At 27.2% G+C, this 26702-nt stretch overlaps 2 protein-coding genes across 4 annotated transcripts in view; one reads left to right on the top strand and one right to left on the bottom strand.

Moving 5' to 3' along the window:
* Positions 1-13537, top strand: part of LOC126910369 (uncharacterized) — an 18787-nt gene extending 5250 nt beyond the window's left edge. The window contains exons 2-5 of one of the 3 annotated variants that reach the window (XR_007705240.1): positions 1369-1546; positions 4216-4452; positions 7215-7701; positions 13302-13537. Coding sequence is in view for 2 of the 3 variants with exons in the window: in XM_050692881.1 (XP_050548838.1) it covers positions 1369-1546; positions 4216-4452; positions 5657-5757 (516 nt within the window). In the remaining variant the exon portion in view is untranslated. Of the gene's footprint in view, positions 1-1368; positions 1547-4215; positions 4453-5656; positions 5759-7214; positions 7702-13301 lie in introns of those variants that run through there. The other 2 variants (XM_050692882.1, XM_050692881.1) reach the window with 2 other exon arrangements.
* LOC126910367 (uncharacterized) lies at positions 8872-10160 on the bottom strand. Its single transcript, XM_050692879.1, has 2 exons — positions 9422-10160; positions 8872-9358 (listed from the first exon to the last, which is right to left on the bottom strand). The coding sequence occupies exons 1-2, from the start codon at positions 9849-9851 to the stop codon at positions 9126-9128; spliced, it is 663 nt and encodes a 220-aa protein (XP_050548836.1). The 5' UTR covers positions 9852-10160; the 3' UTR covers positions 8872-9125.
* Positions 13538-26702: the final 13165 nt, after the last annotated feature.

The raw sequence follows: 26702 nt of genomic DNA, 5'->3' as shown, positions 1-26702 counted from the left end.
AAAAAATTTCGGACTTTATTTTATCTTCATGGTGAAAACAGACATTAAACTTAATAAAAAAAATACGATTTTTGTAAAAAAATTCTTTTTTATATTTTTAACTTTATAATGCTATAACTTCTCGAAAGATCTATGAATCAATATAATTCTTTTTTTTGTAGATGCATGATGTTTTTACCTATCATTTGGTATATTTTTTTTATAAATCTGACTTTTTACCTGCCTACAGGGGGGGATTCAAAATGACAACTTTTTCACAAAAAATTGACATTTTCAACTTAAATTTTGAAAGTGTTCCGGAAAGTCGGACACTTTTATATATATCTTAAATTAAAGCTAATGTAATATACTTTATCATGGAAAAAAAAAATAACGGACTTTATTTTATCTTCAAGGTGAAAATGGCTACCAAATGCTATTATTGTGTGAAAATTCTCAATTTTATTTTTTACATTTTTAACATTATAATGCTATAACTTATTGAAAAGTGTATTGATCAATATAATTTTTTTATGGGAAATACTATTTTTTAATAATCCCTTTTTCATTCGACATACTTTATCTTAATCAGGATATTAATAAGGAACTAGCAGTTTATGAAGCTTTTGGAATAATCCACCAATTTTTTAAAATTAAACACTATCTAAAGATTTGCATCGAAGCGTTTTTTTTTTATAGTGATTTTAATCACTGTCAGATATCATTATACTTGATCCATCTATACCACGTCACCACTGTGCCGCGACCCCCCTGTGCTGGGTTTTTTTTCTTATTTGTTTATATATTTTTCTATAAAAATTACAATTTTTAATTATTGAATATCAATATCATACTAAATTTAATTACTAATTATTTTATTGGATATAAATCGGTCGAATATGTTGTCAAGAAATTGTTTTGTGATTATTCACATTGGTGTGAAATTTTATATTTCTTGTATAATGTATTTAATTGTTATAATTTTATTTTGTAAAATTCATTCTACATTCAAACATACAGTCCACTCACCTTATTCCTTATCCTCGACATAGTTAAAGACTTAAGACAAAACAAAACCACGAACGTTAACGAACCCGAGTGAATAGCGCCGAGCGTTGCGTTCATATATATTTACTTATGTAATTTACCTATAAATCATAAAAGTTTTCATCAGGATATGCTTAAGGAAATAAGAGTTGATTTGCTTTTGGAATAATCCAACAATTCCATATATAAATAATACTATCTACAAATTTATATCGATGCGTTTTTTATGAAAATGATTTTAATCACTGTTTAAAACAATTTTATCTAAAAATTTTAATATGTATTATTATAAATTCTAAATTTATATAATTCAATTATATGACATTTAATTATTTATTTTAGGATTCGAAATTTAGTCGTTTAGCATCCCTTCATCTGAAGCGTATATTTAATGATAATGTCCATAATGATAGAGGTATGGACTTAATAACATTTAAAGCCCTTATGTATGTTTTTAAACCAGTACACGAATTGAATGATATTGATATTGAAAAATTATTCCATAAAGAAATTTTATTTAGTAAGTAAAACTCTAATTATGATAATAAAGTTAAATTTTATTTTCAACAAATTCCATTATAGCTCATAAATTTAATATATTTGCATATCTTTTAGTTGTATCGATCAAGGTAATAGGTACAACAACATTTTGGTTTGGGACAGTGGTTAAAGTTAAAGTGGTTAAAGCACTATAGTTCCTAAAAAATTAGGGAGTTCCAGAGTAACACCGAATTGTAAAATATTTTTTCTAATTTTAAATATTATACTATAACAGAAACAAGTTGAAAAAAAAATATTAACAGTAACCAATTTTGGTAGTTATCTACATATAAAAATATGAAATGACAAATATAGTAATATAATTTATAAAATATTCAACATACTAAATATATATTAATAACTGTGGTGGTTCTATTAATATAAAAAATGTTTATATCACCTTAAATTTTTATTTCTATCACTTTGTAACCTTTAATATAGTAAGTCCTTTAGTTCCATGTGTAGTCATAGATAAATTACATGGTTTCTTAAGCTTAAATTAAAGAATTAATTAATTAAACTTTTAAATAATCCAAAAACAAACAAATAGCAATTATTATATTATGGTCTGGCATGCTCCTAGGACTTATATTACCATGGTCACATCATAAAATTATTTTCTTTTCTACAGCTATTTTTTATTAACAATTTTGAAATTTTGATCATTCGAATAAATTTTCTATATCTATATCTATATAAATTTTCCACTCTTCAATGCTAAAAATTAAAGCGTCCCTTCAGCATTTTTGGATTCGACTTAAAAAGGGACGCTAGATTGTACTCCGTCCACCCACACTTTAATCATTGATTTGAGATTAAAATATGAGGATATATTTCGCAATGTCTACGATTCAAAGCTAATAAATACATGTACATTTATGAATATTAATGCTTATTTTGTTACAATTAATACAATTTTATTGTAATATTTATATTTTTCCATAAAACTCGTGTTGGGTATTCAGCGTTTAATTTTTAAAAAAACATTAAGTGACTCAAAATTGTTTTTTTTTGTGTATAGTTCTGATTTACAGTTTATTTAGAACAGTACAGCTTATTTTGCGTACGCTTATTGGTGAGTAATTAAAGGTGTAAAAAAAATCACATGACAACCTGTCGTTCTATTATATTAATTACAGTAAATACAATCTTAATCTGAATTTTTATAATACACAAAAACCAAAACAATTCATTTTAAATTGTTTTATTTTTAATATAATAAGATAAATATAAATAATTGCTTATGTAACGCATTTAAAACATACAATACACACGATTCTAGAGGTCATGCTTCTAATTTAATTATTGTGTTCATCATTGGCACATTTACAATTTTAGCATATTTCTGTCATTGCAGATGTGATCTTGAATAGGAGGAAGACACCTTTAATCCTTAAAATACTTCTTATTTATATTCTTATTTTATTCGTATGTAAAATGTGCAATTTATGCATCATAAAAGTAAAGTCTAGATTATTAACAAAAATATAGTGTTTTAGTTTTATTTAAAATATCTTAAGCTACCAATCAATAACATTAAAAGTGTTATCATACAATTTAATTAATTAACAAAATAATTAATTATTACAAATCAGACAGATTTTGATCTCAAGTAATAACGTTTAAATATCATTGGACTGGTTATATAACCAGAACAAAAAAATACTTTGGTAGAACAATTATTAAAATTGAGGACTATTTGTTTTCAAATGGATCTCATAGAATTTGAAAAAATTATAAAATAGTTGGAACTTTAACAAATGTAATTATTACAAATAATAATTTTATGTTATAGAGTAAGCTAGTTTTATGAACGAGATACAATTTCAAATGTCGTGTTAAATAGTTATACATTCAAGTACTAATTATAATTTTCCACTTTAATAAAAATATTTTTATATAACCATAAATGTAATGTTTGATATTTTTTGGAGAGTTATTTACATTTCTGGGATTTCATGGAAGCTGAAACATCTATATTTGGACTTACAAATAAAAATAGTTTTCGTATTGCGTGCAGTATTTTATTTTTACCTTTTTCAAAATGTAATTGTGTCTGAGGTAATAATAACAAGATGATTTAAGTTAACTTTATTGTCGTTGTCATGTACTCATTATTATTATGTAAATATTAGTTTTTAAGAAATTTATATAATTAATAACTAGAAAGTAAGAAATATTATAATTATTAGAAACTATAGCATTTATAAAGTGTTTTATTTATTAAGTATAAAGTATTTATTCATTATTCCTAATGAAAAGGGGCCTGATCACTGACTCGGTGGTCAGTGTACAATCGATGAATGTTATATTATATTTATTATTTACTCTTCTCGAAATACACTTATCCGCGTGATCGAACTTGGACTTAGAACATCCAGTTCATCACATCGTCTTTAGTCGAAATATTTTGATATATTTGTTTCAAACTAATATTTCTTATGTATACAATTTAATAAATATAATATTAAACGTCTTAGAAAGTATTATTAAATTTTCAAGTAATATAAAAAACCATTTATAAAATTATAATAAATAAATAATATTATTATTTAAATGTCGGTTACTGATTATTACTAATAAAATTATTGATATTACCATTTTACTTTTAAATAAAAATGAATTGATAACACATAATTTTTACTTCAGATGTAAACGTATTTATGAGTTCGTATAAATTTTTAAAACGAATATTTGAAGTTACAAAAAAAGTTGAGCATAAATTAAAAACTATTTATGAAAATCATGTCAACCAAGATGGCAAGATGACTAAACAAACATTTATTGAAGCTATAAAAGTATTGAGTATGTGTGATATTACACAAAATGAAGCTAGTGAAACAATAAATGTAGAAGGTGCAGACCCACAAAATATCAGCTTTACAGGTAAAATAAATATTACGTATAATTTTTTAGACTATTAAACTATAAACTACCCATCTAATGTGATATTCTTCAATAAGTTTCCATAACTCCAAGATTGATTGTTAATTTGTCGTCGGGATGGCGATTGGAATCTTAATGTACTGTTAACTGAATTTATTTATAGCCAACCAAATATAATAATTTGCAATAGATTACATGATATATTAGTAAAATAACTTTTGATTCGTTATCCAGTAAAGCATAGTCATATGTCTAAAATATTTTAAAAATGTGTTTTAAAAAAATAAAAATAGCCGATGTATATGCTTATTTTAGCTTTAATCAAACACTTAACCTGCTCATTGGGAGGGATTTAAAATAAACTTTTTTACAAAAATTAACTTTTTCAACTTAATTTTTGAAAATGTTCCGGAAATACTGCGTCCTTCAAACATATATCAAATTAAAGCTTATTTTATGTACTATAAAATGAAAAAAAAAAATTTGTCCCGACGACCTATCTTCTACATTTAAACGGCTGCCGTAGTTAAAAAAACACTATTTTTTGTAAAAATTTTCGATTTTAAATTTTCAACTTAAAAATGCTATAACTTTTTGAAAAATATATATATCAGCACAAATTTTTTTTTCTAAATACATTATAAGTACATCTTTCATTTGACATACTTTTTATTAAAATTGGACAATTTCCCCTTATATAGGGGGCGTTCAAAACTTGAAATACTGTATAAAACATAGATCTTTTTCAACTGAACTTTTGAAAATGTTTCAGAAATACTGCGTCCTTTAAACATATATCAAATTAAAGCTTATTTTATGTACTATAAAATTTAAAAAAAAATGTGTCCCGACGACCTATCTTCTATGCGCAAATGGCTACCGTATTCAAAAATATGCTATTTTAACAAATTTTTTTTTTTTTTTAATTAAACACTATCTACAGATTTACATCGAAGCGTTTTGTATGATAGTGATTTTAATCACTGTCAGATATCATCTATACTGGACCCAACTATGCCACGACCCCACTGTGCTGGGTTTTTTATTATTATCGATAATCATTTTAAATTATAGGGATTATCGGACAAATTTTAGCTGATAAAAAGTTATTTTATTTATTTATCAAGTTGAATTATTCTAGTAATAAATAAAAAACTGACATCTAGTTACTTTTAATCAATTAATAATATTTTTATTTATTTAGATTTCAGAAACATGTATGCCTTGATATATCATAAAACACTTAATAGTAAAATAGAAGATATAAGGGTTCAATTAGGGGTCCAACTGAAATTGTACTATTAAGGTATTAATTTTACTAAGATGTGTTTTTTTTTTTATGTCTGTCGTCACTTTTTCTTAGCACTGACCGAACCGATTTCTTTCAATCATACGTCAAAAAGTCACAAATCATATCTTGTTGTAGAAATTTTTCTTAAAATTTTCCTTCATCCCCTGTAAAAAGAGAAATCCCCATAGAAGTTACAATTTTTAAAATTAGTAAATTTTCGACATTTTTTAAATTACTTTTTTTTTTTAACTGCCATAACTTTTTTTAAAAATGAACAAATCAAAACTATTTTTTTTACATAGAAACCTAAAGTATTTCCCTTTTATTAGATATCATTTTTTTCAAAATCTAACTCATTACCTGCCCACGGGGGTAGATTCAAAATAACAACTCTTTCACTAAAAACAATTTTTACAACTTAACTTTTGAAAATGTTCCGCAAATACTGCGTTCATTAAACATGTTAAACTAAAGTTTATGTTACGTAAAATAAGTTAAAAAACAAAAAATAGAAGTTAATTTTTCTTTTGGAATAATCCACCAATTTGTAAAAATTAAACACTATCTACAGATTTAAATCAGAGTGTTTTTTATGATAATGATATTAATCACTGTCAGATATCATCTGTTTGATCGAAACGCCCCGTAATGATTTGCGGGATAGTGTAAGTTTGTTTTTAGAGTCTCTAAAATCATGCAAGGAGAAAAAAATAGGAGTGGACTGTATAAATGAATAAAATCGAATTAGGAATATATAACAATTAATTGTATTAAAGTAATAAACCAAATTATATATATCAATGTGGGTAATCAATGCTAATGCAACAATGCGTCAAATAAAACAAATAATACAAAAACAATATAATTAATAATTACTTATCGATACTAATGATGATGACTGATGATGTGAATGGAATGCGAATGAAGTTTTTGGGATGACAATTGTACTAGACAAAATGTACTGACGCGAATAGTCTTTAAGGTGTAAGAATTTAATTCTCAATGAGCGCATCGCATGAGCGATATGTCAGCGTTTTTAAACAACTACGTGCTTGCAAGCACCGTAAAATCATATAACAGGAGAAGTTATGATGGTGGCGAAAACGCAAAAAAATCACAAAACGGGACCAACAGCAACTCGATGTCGTACAACGATCGCGTACATACTAATCCAATGTAATGAGTCTCTCGTACAATCGGTGGTGGTAATGCGAGTGGCGTTATCAGTCATAGCAAAAAATGTAAGAAAACGCCCTCTCGTAAGGCGTATCCAACATCATCTATACTTAAAATAATTTTTGTCTTTTTTTCTCTATGGTTAAACTAATCAATTAGAATACATAAATTATTGTTAAAGATATATTGATAATGAATTGAATTAGTTTATGAGATACTAGATTTTATTACTGTATAAATATTGTTCCGGAAGAAGCCAAGTATTCTTTTTCTAATAAATATTTTATATGATTAGTTAAAAAGAAAAAATCGATAAACAAAAAAAAAAAAGGATCATCATTATAATAATTCACTAATAATTGTAACAACTTTCAAAAACAGTGAACCATAATGGGAATAGTGCCCTTTTACAACATAGACAATTATTATCAACAATTTAAAAAATTTTAATTCTATTAATGCAAATACACTACAATAAAACTTCGATGATTGAAGTCCATCTGACTTTCATAACATGAACACAAAATGTGACTATGCCAAGAATAAATAATAATATGTAATATTTAAGCTGTATGAAAAATAGATCAATTGAATAAAGTTTAAAGTAGCTAAATGAAAAGTACTCAAAATGAAAGATACTGAAATTGAATCTGATGCAAAATAGTGAAAAAAGAAATATGGTTTTCAAATAAACGCACAACTACTATTTCAAATGACTGCGTCCAGGAAGAAGAGGAAAAATTGTGCTCTCATTAAGAAAGAGTAACCAGTAAAATACTGCGGTTAGTCAGTTTCAAAAAAATTTTCAAAAGTATTTAAAAATTTTAAAAAATACATATATGGCGTAAAAAAAAATCTTAAATTTGGATTCTTTAAGGGTTTTTTTTTTTTTTACAAAAAACAGTTTATTTAATAGAAATTTTACAAATCATTTTTATTTTTCGATTCAAAATATTTTTTTCTTCAAATACTTAACCTTATATACCTACTTACTAACTATTGTGTAATAAAATTTGAAAATATTAGGAATTTCCATTAAATTTGAACACCAGATAATGGTGATGGAACTAATGGGCGGGGAACAACTGATCCCATGGGAAGGCTAAGTTATCATTTTCCCTCTCATGTAAAAAGTACCTTAATCAAATCCTCTACGGCAACAGTCTAACCAACCGTCAAGGAGTATTATGTTCGTAATACCATGGATATGGGTAATGATGTCCATAATCTTAGTTATAGCAATAAAAACTAGAAAATTATTATTATAAGATACACATAAAGGTTAATAATATATTGTTTATATTCTTATCTTTTAAAATTTATAAAAAACTATCAATCATTTTTCATTTTATAAAACAAAAAATTGATTGATAACAACTTTTGAAATAGTATTTCAGAAGTTAGTAATATGTTTAATAGGGTGTCCCTTATTTTGAAAATTTTGGAAATTCTTCGGGCTCACCCCCCAAATTTGTGTGTATACATATAAAAAGTGGCTACAAAAAATTTCAGGCCGATCAGATAAGTTTAACCCGTGCCGACTTGGGGTTGAAAATTGGCACAAAAGGGGTACTTTATTAGTTTTTAGCAATTAACTCGTAAATTAGCGATCTCACAAAAAAAAATGTTGAAACTAAATTGTATATCTAACTGTTTTATATAAATTAAGTCCTTACAGTTTTTCTTTTAAATCCATTAGTTTTCTAGAAAAATGTCAAAATACATAATATTTTGTAAAATTGCCGAAATTAGCATATTTACGAATATTTCATCATATATGACGAACCATGCGTGATACGACCTAATGTTTCATACAAAAATTGTTTAAAATTAAATTTTACGAAATAAAAGTAATAAGTACAAATTTCATTGAACCGATCGTTTTATTGCTAAAGCTGAAATAATTAGATCATATTACGATTTTTACTAAATATATGAATTTTATTGCTTAATTTAAATATATTTCATTTATATTGTATATTCAATTGTAAATTGATGTATTTGTTTGACTTAAACGCATAATTATACTTACTTCTCAATATTATTGTATAAATAAAAAAAAAAATTACTACATAAAATACAAAATGTTAAATTCAATATAATTCACAAATTATAACAAAAATATACATTAAAAACTATGTTTTAATGTTTCTTTGTTGCAATTAGGATATAATTTTCTGTGTTCTTGGACACAGCGTAAAAGTAACTAAGCTTTTTCATCGTTTACAGTTAAACTTCCATGAAAATCTTCCATTAGCTTAACCGCTCTCTCTGCAGAGTCATTTACTACTTTAAGTGAACATACAATTTCTTTTCCGTGTAAATAAAAATCATCAGTATTCCAATTACTTGGATCCAATTTTAAAAAATTAGTATTGATATCGAATCTTTCAAAAAATTTCATACTGCTTTTTGACAAAAAAGAAGCTACAGTTTTTTCTAAAAAAATAAATCAATCACTCAATAGTCATCAAAAAATAAAGATATCAAAAATTATTATACCTGAAAATGATTTGTCTATATCACTCGATGAAAGAATAAAACGTTTGCTAGGGTTTATTATTGACTCATTATTAAGGGGTACAACCATTAATTTTTTTATTTCGGTTGAAATGGTATCGTCAAAAAATGTTAAAGCAGCTGTTTCCTCTGTTAAGTACCATAAATGATTACAAATTTTGTTTAACGCTGCTTTCGCAATTAACGGTTGTTCTTTTTCATATAACTTTAATTCTTTGATAAAATTTAAGTCGTTATTCGGAGTTTTGGACGGTTCAGTACAGTTAAACCAGGCTTTTAAATAAAATCGAATAATAAAAATACATATATCTCGAATAGCATTTATTTCAAAAGTTTTTAGTAAATACTGTTTTCGGTATAAATAAATCTTAAAGCAATATATTGCTCTACTCATCCAACGAGCTTGGTGCATGGCTCCAGGAGGGTGTATTTTAATTTTTTATCTGAGTCACCATTTAAAAAAATTATAGATAGCTCGAGCAATTCTTTATAATCATCTCTAAAACATCCGATTCGCAACATTGCCCTAGAAAACTGGAGAATATTATTTCGATAATTTTCAAGTGCAGAGCAACATTCAACGTCATCTATTCCACAGATCGTATTAGAAACATCAATATTATTCCAATTTTTTTTAAAGTTTTTAAATATGGGAATATCAGGGCTTAATGTTACCTGAGGAAGTTTTGTTTCGAAAACACCGCGTAAAATCAGTTCATATATATGGTGGCGACAAGGTAAATACAATAGATCTTTCTCTAATTTTTGCTCTAGTAAAATACACGAACCTTTTAAACGTCCCATATTAGATGCGGTGGTATCGCAGCATAGAGCTTGGACAATATTTAATAAGCCCCAATCATCTAACGCACAATGAACAGCATTAGCTTGTTCATACCCCGTCGAATTTTTTAGTTTCGGTATACCAATTAATAAATCTAAATTTTTACTAGTTATCACAATTGGTAACCTATTAATGCCCGAGTCTCTTACATTTAAAGTTGGTAAAATTTTTCCATTCCAATGCACAGTGACATACATAGGAGGACAACTTTGAAAATTTTTTTTTATTAAATTAGCCCGTTCAATTCGCATAGCATCACGGCATTTATGTATTGAAGACTTATTTATAATAAGAGAATCGACATCATGACCTAAAGCTTCAACTGTTGCTTGAATAATATAAACTGCGTCTCGTGCGTTTATTTTACATCGATCTAACGCAGCTACAAGTTTCGGTGTTATGATATTTGTTTGACCCCTTTTATTCTGTTTTGCTAAAACATTAAAAGATTTTTCATTCCCAGATTCTATAGATGAAGAAGAACTTATAATTATATCATCTGATAAATAAGGTATACTTTGCGTAGAATATGAAGTAGATGGACCGGCTACTTGGTATTCACTAAGCCTTTCTGTTTCTCTAATCTTACGCTATTTAGATCTCTCTTCTTTCTCTTGTAATTTTTGATCGATGCCACCTAGACAACCAATTCGACCAGGAAGTCTTTGGTTCATTAAAAATTGTTTATCGGCAACTACCTTAATTAAATTTAAAGCATCGGCGTGAGCGGTATCAAACAAATGATCAAAATTATTAATAAACTCAGTTTCTTTTGCTCTAAACGTTTCTCCAATTTTGTGAGAATTCTTTTGTAAAATGCGCCACTTTTCATAAAATTTAACCAACTTATTTACACAGTGGTGAAATGATCGAGTAGGAATTCGAGCTTTTTCCCAGAAAATATTACACTCGCGAATAGTTAATGCTGCACTTGCTCTTATAGTAAGATTAACAATTCTTAGATTATAAAAAAAAAACTTTTAGAACTTACCCAATAGATGGAAGTTTTGAACCTAAAATTTGAGTAGTCAAAGACTCTATTAAAAATATTTTATTGTCATTTCGTAATACTACGGACATTTTTACGTACACTAAAAGAAAAACACAATAGGAAGCAGTTCAACTTAATACGCGACGTGAGCGACTAAAGTGGTATAAGTATGAGTTCACTATACCTATTGCTGCGATTTGTAATAAATTTATGATTTCCAGAGTTATTTATAATTTAAAAATAATAACAATACATTAACCAGTCATACCATAGTATTATCGCCGTACTTGTACGATAAATGTTGTAGTGTACCAAATGATAACTAACAGAATCTAGCAATAAAATTCATATATTTAGTAAAAATCGTAATATGATCGAGTTATTTCAGCTTTAGCAATAAAACGATCGGTTCAATGAAATTTGTACTTATTACTTTTATTTCGTAAAATTTAATTTTAAACAATTTTTGTATGAAACATTAGGTCGTATCACGCATGGTTCGTCATATATGATGAAATATTCGTAAATATGCTAATTTCGGCAATTTTACAAAATATTATGTATTTTGACATTTTTCTAGAAAACTAATGGATTTAAAAGAAAAACTGTAAGGACTTAATTTATATAAAACAATTAGATATACAATTTAGTTTCAACATTTTTTTTTGTGAGATCGCTAATTTACGAGTTAATTGCTAAAAACTAATAAAGTACCCCTTTTGGCCGATTTTCAACCCCAAGTCGGCACGGGTTAAGCTTATCTGATCGGCCTGAAATTTTTTGTAGCCACTTTTTATATGTATACACACAAATTTGGGGGGTGAGCCCGAAGAATTTCCAAAATTTTCAAAATAAGGGACACCCTAATNTTTGGGGGGTGAGCCCGAAGAATTTCCAAAATTTTCAAAATAAGGGATACCCTAATGTTTATATATAGAGCGGTAGAAGAGCGCGTCAGAGTAATGTATAATGATAAAAATAATAAAAATAGATTTATACTTCGTTAACACTGGCAAACGTGTCTCAAAATTGAAATGGTTGATGCAATAACCAGATAACTCCAACTATTCAGAAAATAATTTGTTGTTAATTTTGAATATATACCCAATGTATTAATTCAAAATTCTACAAGAAATTTTTATCAGCTCTAGTTTTTGAGATATTTACTCATTAGTAAAAGACAAGTTTTTACTACAAAGAAATCATTTTGTTAAAAATAATCTAAGTGGAATTTTGATGTAAAATTTCATATTTAACCAATTTTTTGATCCTTTTGAATTTATTAAGAGCTTATTAAAATTAAATTGTTTACATAAAATTATATTATAACTGTTTATAAACGATTTTCTGCATAATTTAGTATAAAAATTCTATACACTATTATTTGTGCATATATATAATTGAAAAAGAAAAATACTTATTTAATACTTAAATAAAGTATTTTTATTAAAAAAATTGTGAATTTTTTTACTTTGACAACTATTTTCTCATAATGGAACAGACGCCGGGACAATTTTTTTTTAATCTTACAATATATTTCAAAATCTTTAATTTTATATTAGTTTAGTGTATTCAGTCGTTTCTGAATATTTCCAAAAATTGTGCAGTAAAAAATAATTTAAACATACGTGTGTGGTTTTATTTTCAAAACTTTTCCGTACATTTTTTTATTAAATTTTTATTAAATTGCATAAAAGAATATCCAAAGTGTGAATATTTTTTCTAGTGTATCATATTAAGTTTAAAAAATGTCGAAATTTACCCATAAAAAATGTAATTTTTTGGATGATTTTCCCAAATTTCAGGGAACGAGAGAATTTTTAATATGACACAAATCAACAATGAATAAGTATAAAACTCTATTAATACAAACACAGAAGCATACACATTTCAATTTGTACAGACTGTTTACAATATTCTAAATAGTTTAAACATTTTTATTTTAAATTATATAATATCTAAAAGACATGTATAGTCATTTCATATACTAAGTATTTTTTAATTAAAGTATTTTTTTTTCATTTTAGAAGAAAAACTCTATCTTTATGCGTTCTCGTTCGATTCAAGTACTTAATGTCAATTAATAAAATCAAATGCATCGACTATACTATACATACAAAAATGAAAAATATGCTAATTTTAACATTGTCTCCTGATATTAATTTGAAAACAATGTGTAAAAATAAATGAAATAACTTCACTTCATTATAATTAACTATGATTTATCATAATTAAACGTATACACTATTTTCTTTATTTAAAATACTTTAGTAATTATTTTATTTTTAATTAAAATACAAAATCTTCTATTAAAAACAACAAAATCACCTATTATGTATTAAAAATATAAGTTTTACAGTTAAAATTATATCAATATTTATATAAACTATTATTAGTTTGTATAATATAAAGTCTTATATACATAAAATTACATGAATAATATTGGGCAAATATTTTTCAAGAAAAAATTGTCATGGAAACATATTTTCATAATTTTACATGTGAATCTATTAATCACAAGTTATAAATTCTTATGAAGTGTACTAGAGATTTTTATAAGCGCATTGTAGGTTTAGTGAGAAATCCTGTTGATTTTTATTGGTTAATTATTTTGTGAAATAAAAATAAAAAATTATTCAGTTGAATAAAATAACTAATTAATCATCATTAAAATTTTGAATTTTATGTAAGATAATATGATTCGCCAAAAATCTTAATTTTAATTGAATGGATATATTATAAATTTACAATGCGTGTACGCAAAATATAAAATAGAATATTACAATAGTAAATAGTTACATTGTGAATATTTAACTAGCTATCGATAATAATTAATTACTTCACGCAACTTCATTATGCCTGAGTATGTCTTAAAGTTTTTTTAATGCTGTATTTAGGGTTGAACATAAACCAAACTTACAATTTTTTAATGGTACCATTTTCTATCTCGAACCGAATATTAATTTTAATCATTGTCAAGCAAACCATTTTTTGTATCATTATAAAAGTTTGATTTTCAAACTTAGGATGTTTGATTGATTCGGTTCAAATATCACAAGTTTTTTTTTTAATTTCAATTAAATTAAAATATCTTACGATTTTTCCAAATTTATCGTTTGCAACATTTACACTGAGCAAAACAGTGGCAGATATTGGGCAGCTAATTTCAAAAGTTCGCATGAAAACTTTTCTGAGAATCTGAGTGAACGAAATTGAATAGACCAAATATAATAGCGATGGAAGTTAAAAACACTTTTAATAAGTACATGTTTGTTGTGTTCAATGTACAATTCAAAATTCTTGACAATTATTTATGTTAAATTTACACGGATCTTGAGAGTCTTATAGAGGACAGAATCAAAATTAAAAGGGGACCTACGTTTTATATATATTAAATATTATAATAAGTAATTAGGTGACCTTACTGTTAACTATTGATTAAAAATATAACCTGATAAAACTATTTGTAAATCATTTCCTTCTGGTCAATTTTGATTTAATTAATCAGACTAATTAATAATTATTATAAATAATAATATCAAGGTTATTACCTTGAAGAAGTCGAGTTTTTCGGCGTGGTCATATGAAGAAATTAAAACCCATGCAATATTAAGATATTTTATGGCAGATAAAGTGATGTTCGGTGTGCGATTAATCATATTATAGTTATGATATCACATGAAAATCTCGGTCGTTAAATGCACGCTATCTATACTAAATTAATCAATTCAAATCTGTAAGATGCATTGTTGTTAAATTAGTGGACTTTTGTACTTATTAAAGTTATAGAAAAAGTAAAGTAATTGCAATATTGTTTTTAATTATATCATTTCTAATTAAATTAGTAGCTATAATTTAACATTTCAAATGTTTTTCATCACTCATAGCTTTTAATAGTGTGGCGAAACTATAAAAATAGTATTTATAATTTTACGCGTTCTTAAAATATAAATACATGTTCCACTATAACTAGAATATAAATGAAATAAAAGAACTTAAATTGTAGTTTATAAATACCATTTTTTTTATAATATTATTACTAAACCAATAAATTCGGCTTAGTAACTTTTATAACTCTAAACTTTTTTGAGTACTAGTTGTGCGATGTCAACATATGTCTTTTACTGTAGTATAGAATATTATTTATTTTATAATTATTGTTAAATCTAAAAAAGATTGATGTTACGTGTAACTATCGCCTCGTGGTTACATGATGCGACACTAAAAGGGTCCCTAAAAAGAATATATTTTGTACAAATGTAGTTTAACAAAATACACCTTATAATGATTGACTAAGAGCATCATTATTCATAACCTCCGGTTCAATATTTTCATAATAAATTTTGCTTACTTATTATGTCCACAATACTTAATCAAAAATATTGTAATTAGTATAATTTTAACTACAATATTGTTGCTTTTTACGTCAGAAAAGAAAAGGAACATTTTCTAGCATTATTTTTAAGAATTTTTTTAGTTAAAATATTTTTATTGACATTTCAAATACCACACTTAAGAGATATTTAACATTAATAGCCTGTCAACATTGTAACCTGGTGCTGGATAGTAATTGTTACTAACTATAATCACAACAGATTATCATTAATTAAAATGATGATAAAACTGCTACAAGTAAACAAAAATATTCAATTAAATTTAATTAAATGTTTGAATATTGCTTAGTAAATTATATTTAGTTTCGCCTTAAAAAAATAGTTAAGGAAAAATCTTCCGATAGGGTTGCCCTAAAAGAAATTGAAAGTGAAGTAACTAGTGAACGCCGTTTATGCTGTAGTAATTATATGAGGAAGTATTGAATTACGTCGATTTTAGTATAATATAAGCCTTACAATAGTAGTAAGCAATTTTTGAACTCTTAAGCAATAAAATAATTCCATATAAAAGGGAAATGCAGGGTAAGCAAATTAATAATGGTGGGAAAAAGAATATAAAAGGGAAACATGAAGAGGATAGGGGGACGATACTGAGCGAGACGAGACTGGACGTTTTTGTCGAAGAAACGTCGAGTTGCGGGTAAGGTTGTTGACGTAAGAATAACTATATACTTTTTGTAAGATTTAATTAATTTTTGTGTTAAATTATTATATTATATTTGACTTTTGTGTTTAATACTTTTCGTAAATAAAATAGCTATTTAAAAATCTTGACTTAGCNTATATATACATAAAACTTTAATAAACCTTTGTGTCTACGTTGGGGCACTACCGACGTACGACAATGCTTAGGCTCTAACAATGTAACAAAAATATTAGTCAACCAACATATGAGTTTCAATCAGTAGCCGATAAAATTAATTATTGTACATCTCTAGTCGTAAGTATTACGAAATTTTTAATTTTATAATTTATAATATTTGATAAAATACAGTTTTTTATTGTTTTAAATGTATTTTTTTATATTTATAGTTATATATTCTTAAATAACGTAATAATAAATAATATATCATATTATTTTACATATAAAGTCATTTACTATTTATCAAATGTAATTGTTTAATTGTTTAATTTAATTGAGTAGTATTTTAAGTTATTAATATAACATAGATAACCAAATGTAATAATAAATTCTGTTTAAGCTTAATTGGATTACCATTGATGGACATGCGAGCTTAATATGATTACAGATTCGGAAGGATTAAATCCTCTTACCTCTCACTACAATTAACACGTGTCTCCTAGAAGATTTATTTCAAAATGTTTATAATTGTATATTATATGAAATTTTCAAAATAATATAGTGATAATAACTTCTTTTACATTTTTCTAACATTTCTAGTACTGAAGATACAAAGAAAACATGTAGAAGATAACTAAATTTACTAAAAATATTATTTTTTTAACAACTAATAAAGTGATGAATAATAAAAATTATAAATTTTTGTAATAAACCAAAAAATTAAAAAAAAAACACTGCAAAGAACTTTTAAATAAAATGAACGAAATGTAAAAATATATAAGTAATCGTAAATATATAATAAATATAGTTTAAAAAAACACGCTTTTAATGCACATCGAACTAAAAAGTCAAAAATAATTTTTAAAATGAGATTAAAACAATTATGAATGAAAAATACTATTTCAATTGCGTGATAAAATGATATTAAAACAATAATGAACGAAAAATACTATTTTAATTGCGTGATAAAATAAACTTAAAACAACAATGAACGAAAAATACTAGTATTATTGTGAAAAAAATCGTCGGGCGTTCAATATACGAAAAATATGGCACAAAGCACCCACGCTTTTTTTCACAATAATACAATACACAATAATTTCATTTCATTTTATCACGCAATTAAAATAGTACTTTTCATTCATAATTGTTTTAATCTCATTTTAAAAATTATTTTTAACTTTTTAGTTCGATGTGCATTAAAAGCGTGTTTTTTAGTTTTTTTAAACTATATTTATTTTTAACTTTTTAGTGCGATGTGCTTTAAAAGCGTGTTTTTTTAGTTTTTTTTAAATATATTTATTTTTTACTTTTTAGTTTCATTTGTTATGAAAGGGAGTTTTTATAAACTATATTTTTTTTACATAAATAGCTCGGTATTTATGTTTTTGGTTAAAATATTGTTAAGGACAGGGGCACTAAATATTATAGTGCATACCCGAACAGGCTAAAAGCACTTAATACCGATCAGACTGTGTTGTGTAATGCCGTGTAAATAGATTCACTGGTGGTGGGAGGGTTCGCCTGCACAAAACCAGTGATCTATGTTGTGAATAAATGTGTAAGTGTGTTAAGAACTCTTAAATTAATTAATGTAGATTAAACTTGACTTCAGTATAATAATGAAACTTAAGTACGGAAATGTATCATACACGAGGTATAGCTGATTTGTCTCGTATCATCATTTTTCGTCACTATCTCCACGTGCCGGGAGTGGATAATTTGCGTGCCTACAACTTTCCATGGTGTGGTAGCCGTTTCTCAGACTCCCTCGCCGGAATCGAACCCTGATTCCCTGTTACCCGTTACAACGCAAGTTATAATACAAACGATTTTATGGGACCCGGTTGTTAAATGATATATCGAACGCGTTGATATAGAGTGTATTGTATACTACTTGTCAATCTCTAGCTATATACTAATTGCTGTCTATTGTTGCAATTTTATGTGTATCAGCGGCGGCGCCTCACGCGCGATAAAGATTGTATGGAGAAACAACTGGCGAATCTACTTGTTTTATATTAAAAAAAAAAAATTAACGAAGTGGAAATCTACAATTGTTGCGCTATTGACAATTTATTATAACAGAGTGGAGAATTCACTGCTATCTAACTGTGTGATTGAAGTAACTCGGAGAAGAGAGAATGCGAAGGAAACCTAGCTGGTTTATTTGAAAAAAAATTTTTTAAAAAACTAATATAAGCGTGTTAATAAAACATAAGCGTGTTAAAATCAAGTCAGAAAATGGTCTTTTTACCTTGATCCAATGTAAGACCGGTTAAGATCCTTACTGGGGAAACAGTTGACACTACTTACGTCATAAAAATGTGGTCGTCACTGGTTTTGAGGATAGAGACCCGTGGGCTGTTTATTAATGAGCAGGGCTCGGGACTTATAGCATTTGCTAGATAATGCTTTTTTTTTTTGCTATTTTTGATGATTTTTTTCAAAAAACGCTTATTTTCAGTTTTATCTGCTTTTTTTGATGATTTAATAAAAAACAAATGCTTGTTTTTTGTTTTTTCTGTTTTTGTACATTAAAATATTTTCTTTATGACGCAGCCTACCCAGGTTTTTTTTATCGGTTTTTGATAGATCTAATAAGGAAAATAATTCATTTGCCTTCCTTGTTTGTAGAGTTTTGTCTTTGTTAACTTATCTATTTGATAGCCAACGCCGTCCTCGGCATCGTTAACTTCTTTAGCTATGGTTGAAGTGTCATACTAGTGTGGTACTTGGTTGATTTCTTTTTTATAATGGATTTCTCGGTAAACAATATTTTTAGAACGTTATGGCATACTGAGATATTAACACAAGTTTATATTTAATTTTTCAAAAAATCCATAAACAAGATATTATTTAACATTTCTTGTCATTCAACTTGAAAGTCAAAGTCAGACATCATTTTGATTCTTTCAGAATTAATTTTTTGTATATTTATATTGTATTTTTAATTTTAATTTATAATTAAAAGAACAAATTAATTAAATACCCGAATTTTTTTTTCAATTTAATAGTTTCATTTTAATTGTATTTAATCCTAAAATCTTAAAAAAGTATATTCAGCACAGTTACAAATATTTAGTACTTTATTATTTAAAAGAAAATTAAGAAATTTGGGGATTTTTTGATTAATTTTTTTATTTATAATTGCTTATTTGAGTGCTTTTTTTTATGTTTTATAGTGCTTTTTTTGATGATTTTAAGTGCTATAAGTCCCGAACCCTGTTAATGAGCAACAACATGTTATTTCAACATAAAATAAAACAAACCGAATAGATGAACATAATAATAAAATAATCTTCGCATAATATCGCGGCACTTTCGTTGGCGTCGACGACGAGTTGTCCGGCGTGTTCCTCGGACGTCAAAAGGTTAGCAGCGTAAATGACGGTGCGCGTGTGCGGATTGGTTTGTTGACGTCATCACTTTGGCAATGGGAAGAAGACTGCGGTATCATTAGCGGCGGGACGTCGTCGTCCGTCCGGCACTTGCTGGATTTTGCACCGCGGCGTATAACGCGCGGTGTTGGTCAGTCAAATACTCATAAAATAGAGCGACGGCTGATAAAGGTGGCACGACTCGTGGGACATTGTGTATAACAAAACGACGCGGGGCCGTGTCAATTACAATAAAAATTTGTTATATATATACAGGGGGTGGACAAAATAATATGAACACCTGACATATACTCAATATTTATTTATTAATAAGATGTTGCTTATTAATTCATTTAAATCCATTTGCTTTTAAAACCGCTTCAATCCTTCGCGGAATAGATTCAGTATTATCCAAATGAGCGTTAAGTTCTGCTGTAACTTTAGCCGCGGTAGTTTTATGTTGTCTTGTCACAATCCGTTTTAATGTTCGTCGGTCCCTGTCAGTCAACTTTGGATTTCGCCCACTATTACTTTTCGCCGATGATGTTTTTCCGTATTTCGTGTATGCTGTCATTACTGTGGATACTGTCCCTCTTGACACGTTCAACAGTTTAGATGTCTCCGTTACAGACGCTCCCGCTAATCGAGCACCCACTATTTGCCCTCTTTGGAAGTCCGAGAGGTCACGCATTTTATTTTAAATTTATTTTAACGTTCGTAGTATAACCTGTGTTATACACTAATATGTTATAAATAACTACTATATTGTAATAATATACTAATTTTACGCCATTTTATCCAAAAATTATACAATGTAGCCAACTTGCAACAATATGTAACTATATTGCATGGTGTTCATATTATTTTGTCCACCCCCTGTATATAATTAATGACACGCAGGAGTATACGGGTACGAAAACCAAAAATAAAATTATACAGGAAAATTGTGTTATCGGTGAGTGTTGAGCGGGTTAAGGTGAATGCGTTACGACAGTCTAGTCTCAAGGTCATACACGAAGGGATACGCGACATAATAACACGTGCCGCGTGGAGTTACAAACTTACAAACGACAAACAACAAACATACATGTGAAACTAATATAAGCGTGTTAATAACTATCTGCCATTGATTAAGCTATTTCAAATTTTTCACTTGATATAGTAATTATTAGATCATATTTACATGTAGAAATCACTGAAAAAGGTAGTAATTCAAATTTATATTTTATTATATACAATATAAAAATTGAGGAAAAAATTTAGTGTGAATAATATTATTTTTATAAAGTTAAATAAATGAGTAATTTTTAAATGCAGTTCAGGGAGTTTATTGTTTGACGAAGGTCTCAGAACGACGTTTTCCGTCAAAAAAATGTCGAGAACCTTGATAATTTAATTGAAGGCGTTTGAACTATTATTACGTAACACTTTAAGGAAAAATAAAACTTATAATTATTAAAATTACTTGGCAAATAAATATTCAAAATGTGTTGAAAAAATAATAATTTTAGCAATATTTGTATTCAAACACTTCAAAGGTGGATAATTTGCAGGTCTTTATAAAAAGTTTCGGGCAAATTAAAATTGTCCACCCCTACCCATAATTGAAAACAATTAAGATTAAAAACAATTTAGCCACTCTTTAAAATATATTTTATACTATATTACTAATAATTTTACTAAATTTTCTCGAGACTTACTTTTATTTATGGAGAGATTCCAAAATTATTGCAGAATTGAGCCCTCTAGTTTCAAAATTAGATAAAACAGCATTTTTTTATAACTTATTATTTTGTATTTTCTTAAAGGTTACTTTATATTGAAATATCTTTAAAAATATTTAGCACAAAATTATAATCTCGTTAAAATTTTTTTCTTTTCTTGTTTCTGAATTAACGTCACAATTATACTGACTATTTGATGATTGATTATGTGTGGTGTGGTGCAGTGGATCATTCAGTCATCTCCTTAGCGCTGATGTTCAGGTGCGTTGTTTGCTGTTGTTACTCGGATGGGTGACCACACGGGAACTTTAATAGTCACATACAAATTGCATTTATACTAGTTTATTAGCCTTAATGAAAATTGAGTTTTTTGGTGCAAAATTCCGTAAAAATGTTATAGCAGAGCCGATCTCATTTATTATCCCCAATAGTTGGAGAAGAGTTATGTTGTAATGTTGAATAGATGATTGATAGTGGCTTTTTAAATAAACAACATAAAGATCTTTAGACATAATGACGTTATGATATTAGGTGTCATAACGATTGTCAATATTTACATTCTATTTTTAAAAAATTATTTTGCGGTATTTTTGAAATACTAATAACTAGTTATAAGAATTACAACTTCAGTACATTTTATCATATGATTTATTAACAATGGACTTGTAACGAAAAAGACTATCAGTTCTCATATTGTTAGAAATGTGGTTTTTTATTGTCGTCGGATCTATAAATCGTTATTATAGTTTTATGTTTTGTATTAAGCCGCGTTCACACTATACCGAATGGTGTTAATCGACTGAGTCGATCGACACGGTCGACTTTCAATTTGTGGACTAGTCGACTGACATAATTGTACCGACACGTATATTAATTGTATTTTACCCAAACGCTTTTTTGTTTTCTAATATTATTAGTATTATTATTATTAATATATTCAATATTATTGATTATTATCAATCACATATAAATTGAATGATTCAGAAGACATTGCAGTTGTAATTATTATTGGAGTCGTTATACGTTTCAATAAAAGAAATTGTTTATCACTCCAGTTCAACATGGATGAATAATGAACTTAAATTAATAAAACTAAAAACCAAATAAATGCCCTTAACAAAATAAAACTAAATAGAATGAAAATGTTTACATCAATTTTTGTTAAAAAATATAATGTTATGATAATAAAGTATACGATAACATCAGCTGTAACTAAAAAGTCGAGCAACATACTTCAACACTGGTTTTATGAGATGCATGGGGTCAGAACAACTTCCTCCTTCATAAGAAATCATTGAAAATATTACTGCTTTATCAGTAATGACATTATTAGAATAGTTTTTATACCACTGTTATAGCAGTAATATTGAAAAGTGACCCCAGACGTCAAATTTGAATATTACTGTCATATATGATTTTGTCCATCAACGTGTTAAGTAGTTGAGATAAAGGCGAGGGAGAATAAAAAGTTTTTCATATTTTTTGTGTAACACAAACAACCTAAACGGATTAAAATGATTATATACATGGTCGTATTTAAGAATTTGGCGTGGAATGGCTACATGAAATTTGGCGTCAGCAAATTATTTAAGAATCATCCTTTAAATAATATTGATGAGCAAAAAAAATAATAAAGTCACATAATTTTTCCTATCACCATGAAACTTTCTTATGATCAGTGGCGTCTCGTGAATGCTGATGGTTATAGTCATATCTATATCTATAGTCATATATATAAAAAATTGTCAAATTAAACATAATAAAATAAAACACAATACACATATTATTATTTGAAAGGTCGCAGTAGAAAATAGAAATGAAAATAATAATAATAGCGTTTATACTATTATAGCAACCGATAACGACGAGCGTACACGCAGTTAATTCTAAAAATAAATTGCCCAATTAGTAATGTACTAATATTTTAACAAGATCGCAGGTGAATCCAACGCGCACTCACACGATCGCCACGACTCTCTAATAGTATACGTTTCTGCATATTGCTCGGACAACACTGCCGGTCTTCCAAACATTGCTCTTGTGGGCATGCGTACCTCCATACACTGAGGGAAACAACTTTGTTCGCACAAGACAAATGTATTATAACTATTTCACTATTTAAAAAAGGTTAAATCATAATTATCAGTATTAGAATAAAAAAACCCAGCACAAGAGGATCACGGCAAAGTGGTGACGTGACATAGTTGGATCAAGTATTATGATATCTGACAGTGATTAAAATCACTATAAAAAAAAACGCTTCGATGCAAATCTTTAGATAGTGTTTAATTTTAAAAAATTGGTGGATTATTCCAAAAGCTTCATAAACTGCTAGTTCCTTATTAATATCCTGATTAAGATAAAGTATGTCGAATGAAAAAGGGATTATTAAAAAATAGAATTTCCCATAAAAAAATTATATTGATCAATACACTTTTCAATAAGTTATAGCATTATAAAGTTAAAAATGTAAAAAATAAAATTGAGAATTTTCACACAATAATAGCATTTGGTAGCCATTTTCACCGTGAAGACAAAATAAAGTCCGAAATTTTTTTTTTACATAATAAAGTAGATTACATTAGCTTTAATTTAATATATATAAAAAAATATATCTACAAAAAAAAGAATTATATTGATCCATAGATCTTTCAAAAAGTTATAGCATTATAAAGTTAAAAATATAAAAAAGAATTTTTTTACAAAAATCGTATTTTTTTTATTAAGTTTAATGTCTGTTTTCACCATGAAGATAAAATAAAGTCCGAAATTTTTTTTTTCCATTATAAAGTATATTACATTAGCTTTAATTTAAGATATATATAAAAGTGTCAGACCTTCCGGAACACTTTCAAAAGTTAAGTTGAAAAAGTTCTACTTTCTATATGCATTTTTATGTTTTGAATCCCCCCTGTATTTAGGGAAATGGTCCGATTTAAAAAAACAGTATGTCGAATGAAAGATCTATATAAATACTACTTCTCATAAAAAAATTGTAATGATTCATACATTTTTCAAAAAGTTATAGCATAATAAAGTTAAAAATGGAAAATACAAAATCGAAAATTTTCACACAAAAATAGCATTCGGTAGCCATTTTCACCATGAAGATAAGATAAAGTCCGAAATTTTTTTTTTTCATAATAAAGTATATTACATTAGCTTTAATTTAAAATATATATAAAAGTGTTAGACCTTCCGGAACATTTTCAAAATTTAAGTTGAAAAAGTAAATTTTTTGTGAAAAAGTTGTCATTTTAAATCCTTTCTTGTGGGCAGGCTAAGTGTTAAATTTTCAAAAAAATGATATCAAATGAAAGGTAATGATATTATGCATCTATATAAAAAAAATTATATTGATATGTTCTTTTTTGAAAAAGTTATGGCACTTTTAAGTAAAAAAAATTAAAAAAATATCGAAAATTAGCGATTTTTAAATTTGTAATTTTTTTGGAGGTTTCCCCCATTTACGGGGAACGAGGGAATTTTTTTCAATTTTTAAGGGTAATGTCTTCGACTAGATACGATTTGTGATCTTTTGACGTATCATTGAAAGAAATCCGTTCGGTGAGAGCTGAGAAAAAGTGGTAACAGACAAAAAAAAAAAAAAAAAACACATCTTAGTAATACCTTAGTAATAAAAACCAATACCTTCTCAGCTTCGCATCGAAGCTAAAATTATTCTTGTAAGACAGTAAGTTAAAATATTTTGCTCTTTAATATTGATATTAGAAGTTAAGAGGACTATTGTCCCTCCTAGCTATCTCCTAAATAGAGACTTAATTATGCATATTGTGATGGTGTCACGTTACCATTATTGTGAGAATTATTTCAATAAACTACAGACAGCACATCCGCTTCCTGAGACTGATGAATTAAAAAATAATATTTATTGCCAAATTGGCAATAGTTCAAATTATTATAAAAACCCAAAAGACCTGACCATCGTGGTCAGTCGACTCCAGTGCCTTGTGTTATTCATCAGTCTCAGTACTCGGTTGTCGCTGTCCGGTTTACTGCTTAAAGTAAAATCTTTGTTTTTTCATTTTTAAACCTATCTACTCTCTTTCACGACATTTCACAGTACTTGTGTCTTGCACCTCATACCTAGATGTTACCCTTATTCCCTTCCTATAACAACAGCGTTTCGACACCCACAGCTAACCCGGAGTGTCAGCTGAGCACGGTGACTGCTGTACGACAACACGCACGTTAATATCTAGACAGCAGGCACCACATCCTCATCTTCATCTTCGTACATATTACATTACACATTCCCTCTTATTGTGTTACGACAATATATAAGCCAATAATTGAATATCATATCGGTCTAGTTAATTGGCGTAGATAATAGAGTGACTAAGGGACTACAGCCCCTTTGAGTGGTTATTAAACCCGGGACAGTTAAATATCTATTATCATTATAATAACATCGATATTTAGCCATATCGACGCGGATGTTATCGTAAAATATTTAAATGCACCTTGTTGGCTCATTTGACGGTGTATTATGTAATACAACTTGTTTTATGATTTATTTAGAGAATAATTAATTAAAATTTTATAGTAGCAAGAGAATACTTTTATTTAACAAAATTTCATAAAAAATACCACGTAACAGGAACTTATTTATTTAACAGTCATTGCTCATTAGTAATATCTTTTAAAAACAGATAATACTCATTAGTAATACTTATTAGAAACATGTTAAATAGTTTGTAAACATGTTAATAGGAATATAAAAACAAATTTTAGCTTAATATATGTATGAAAATCATATCTTGTGACAACTAAACCTATTGCACAGTAGCGTGCCCAGGGGGGAGGTTTGGGTTATATCCCTCCTCATTGCGTTTTTTTTCTAACATCGAGTACCTAACAGCAATAATTGAATAAAGTTGTAATTATTACATTGTATATTTGTATAACAACATTACATCATATCATACAAAACACAAAATATTAATAAAAATTTTAATGAGGCTTGACCTCTAAAGCCCCCTTATTAATCTTTTTCTAATTCATTCACCCCTATTAAATGTATTAGTTGTATTAATACCTATTAGTTATGACATCCCTCCCTATTTAAAATTCCTGGGCACGTCACTGCTATTGCACTATTAGAAAT

Source organism: Daktulosphaira vitifoliae, unplaced genomic scaffold (genome assembly GCF_025091365.1).
Source record: "Daktulosphaira vitifoliae isolate Bord-2020 unplaced genomic scaffold, ASM2509136v1 Scaffold_1, whole genome shotgun sequence".
In the NCBI taxonomy this organism is placed as follows: domain Eukaryota; kingdom Metazoa; phylum Arthropoda; class Insecta; order Hemiptera; family Phylloxeridae; genus Daktulosphaira; species Daktulosphaira vitifoliae.
This window is presented reverse-complemented; position numbering and strand designations above follow the sequence as displayed.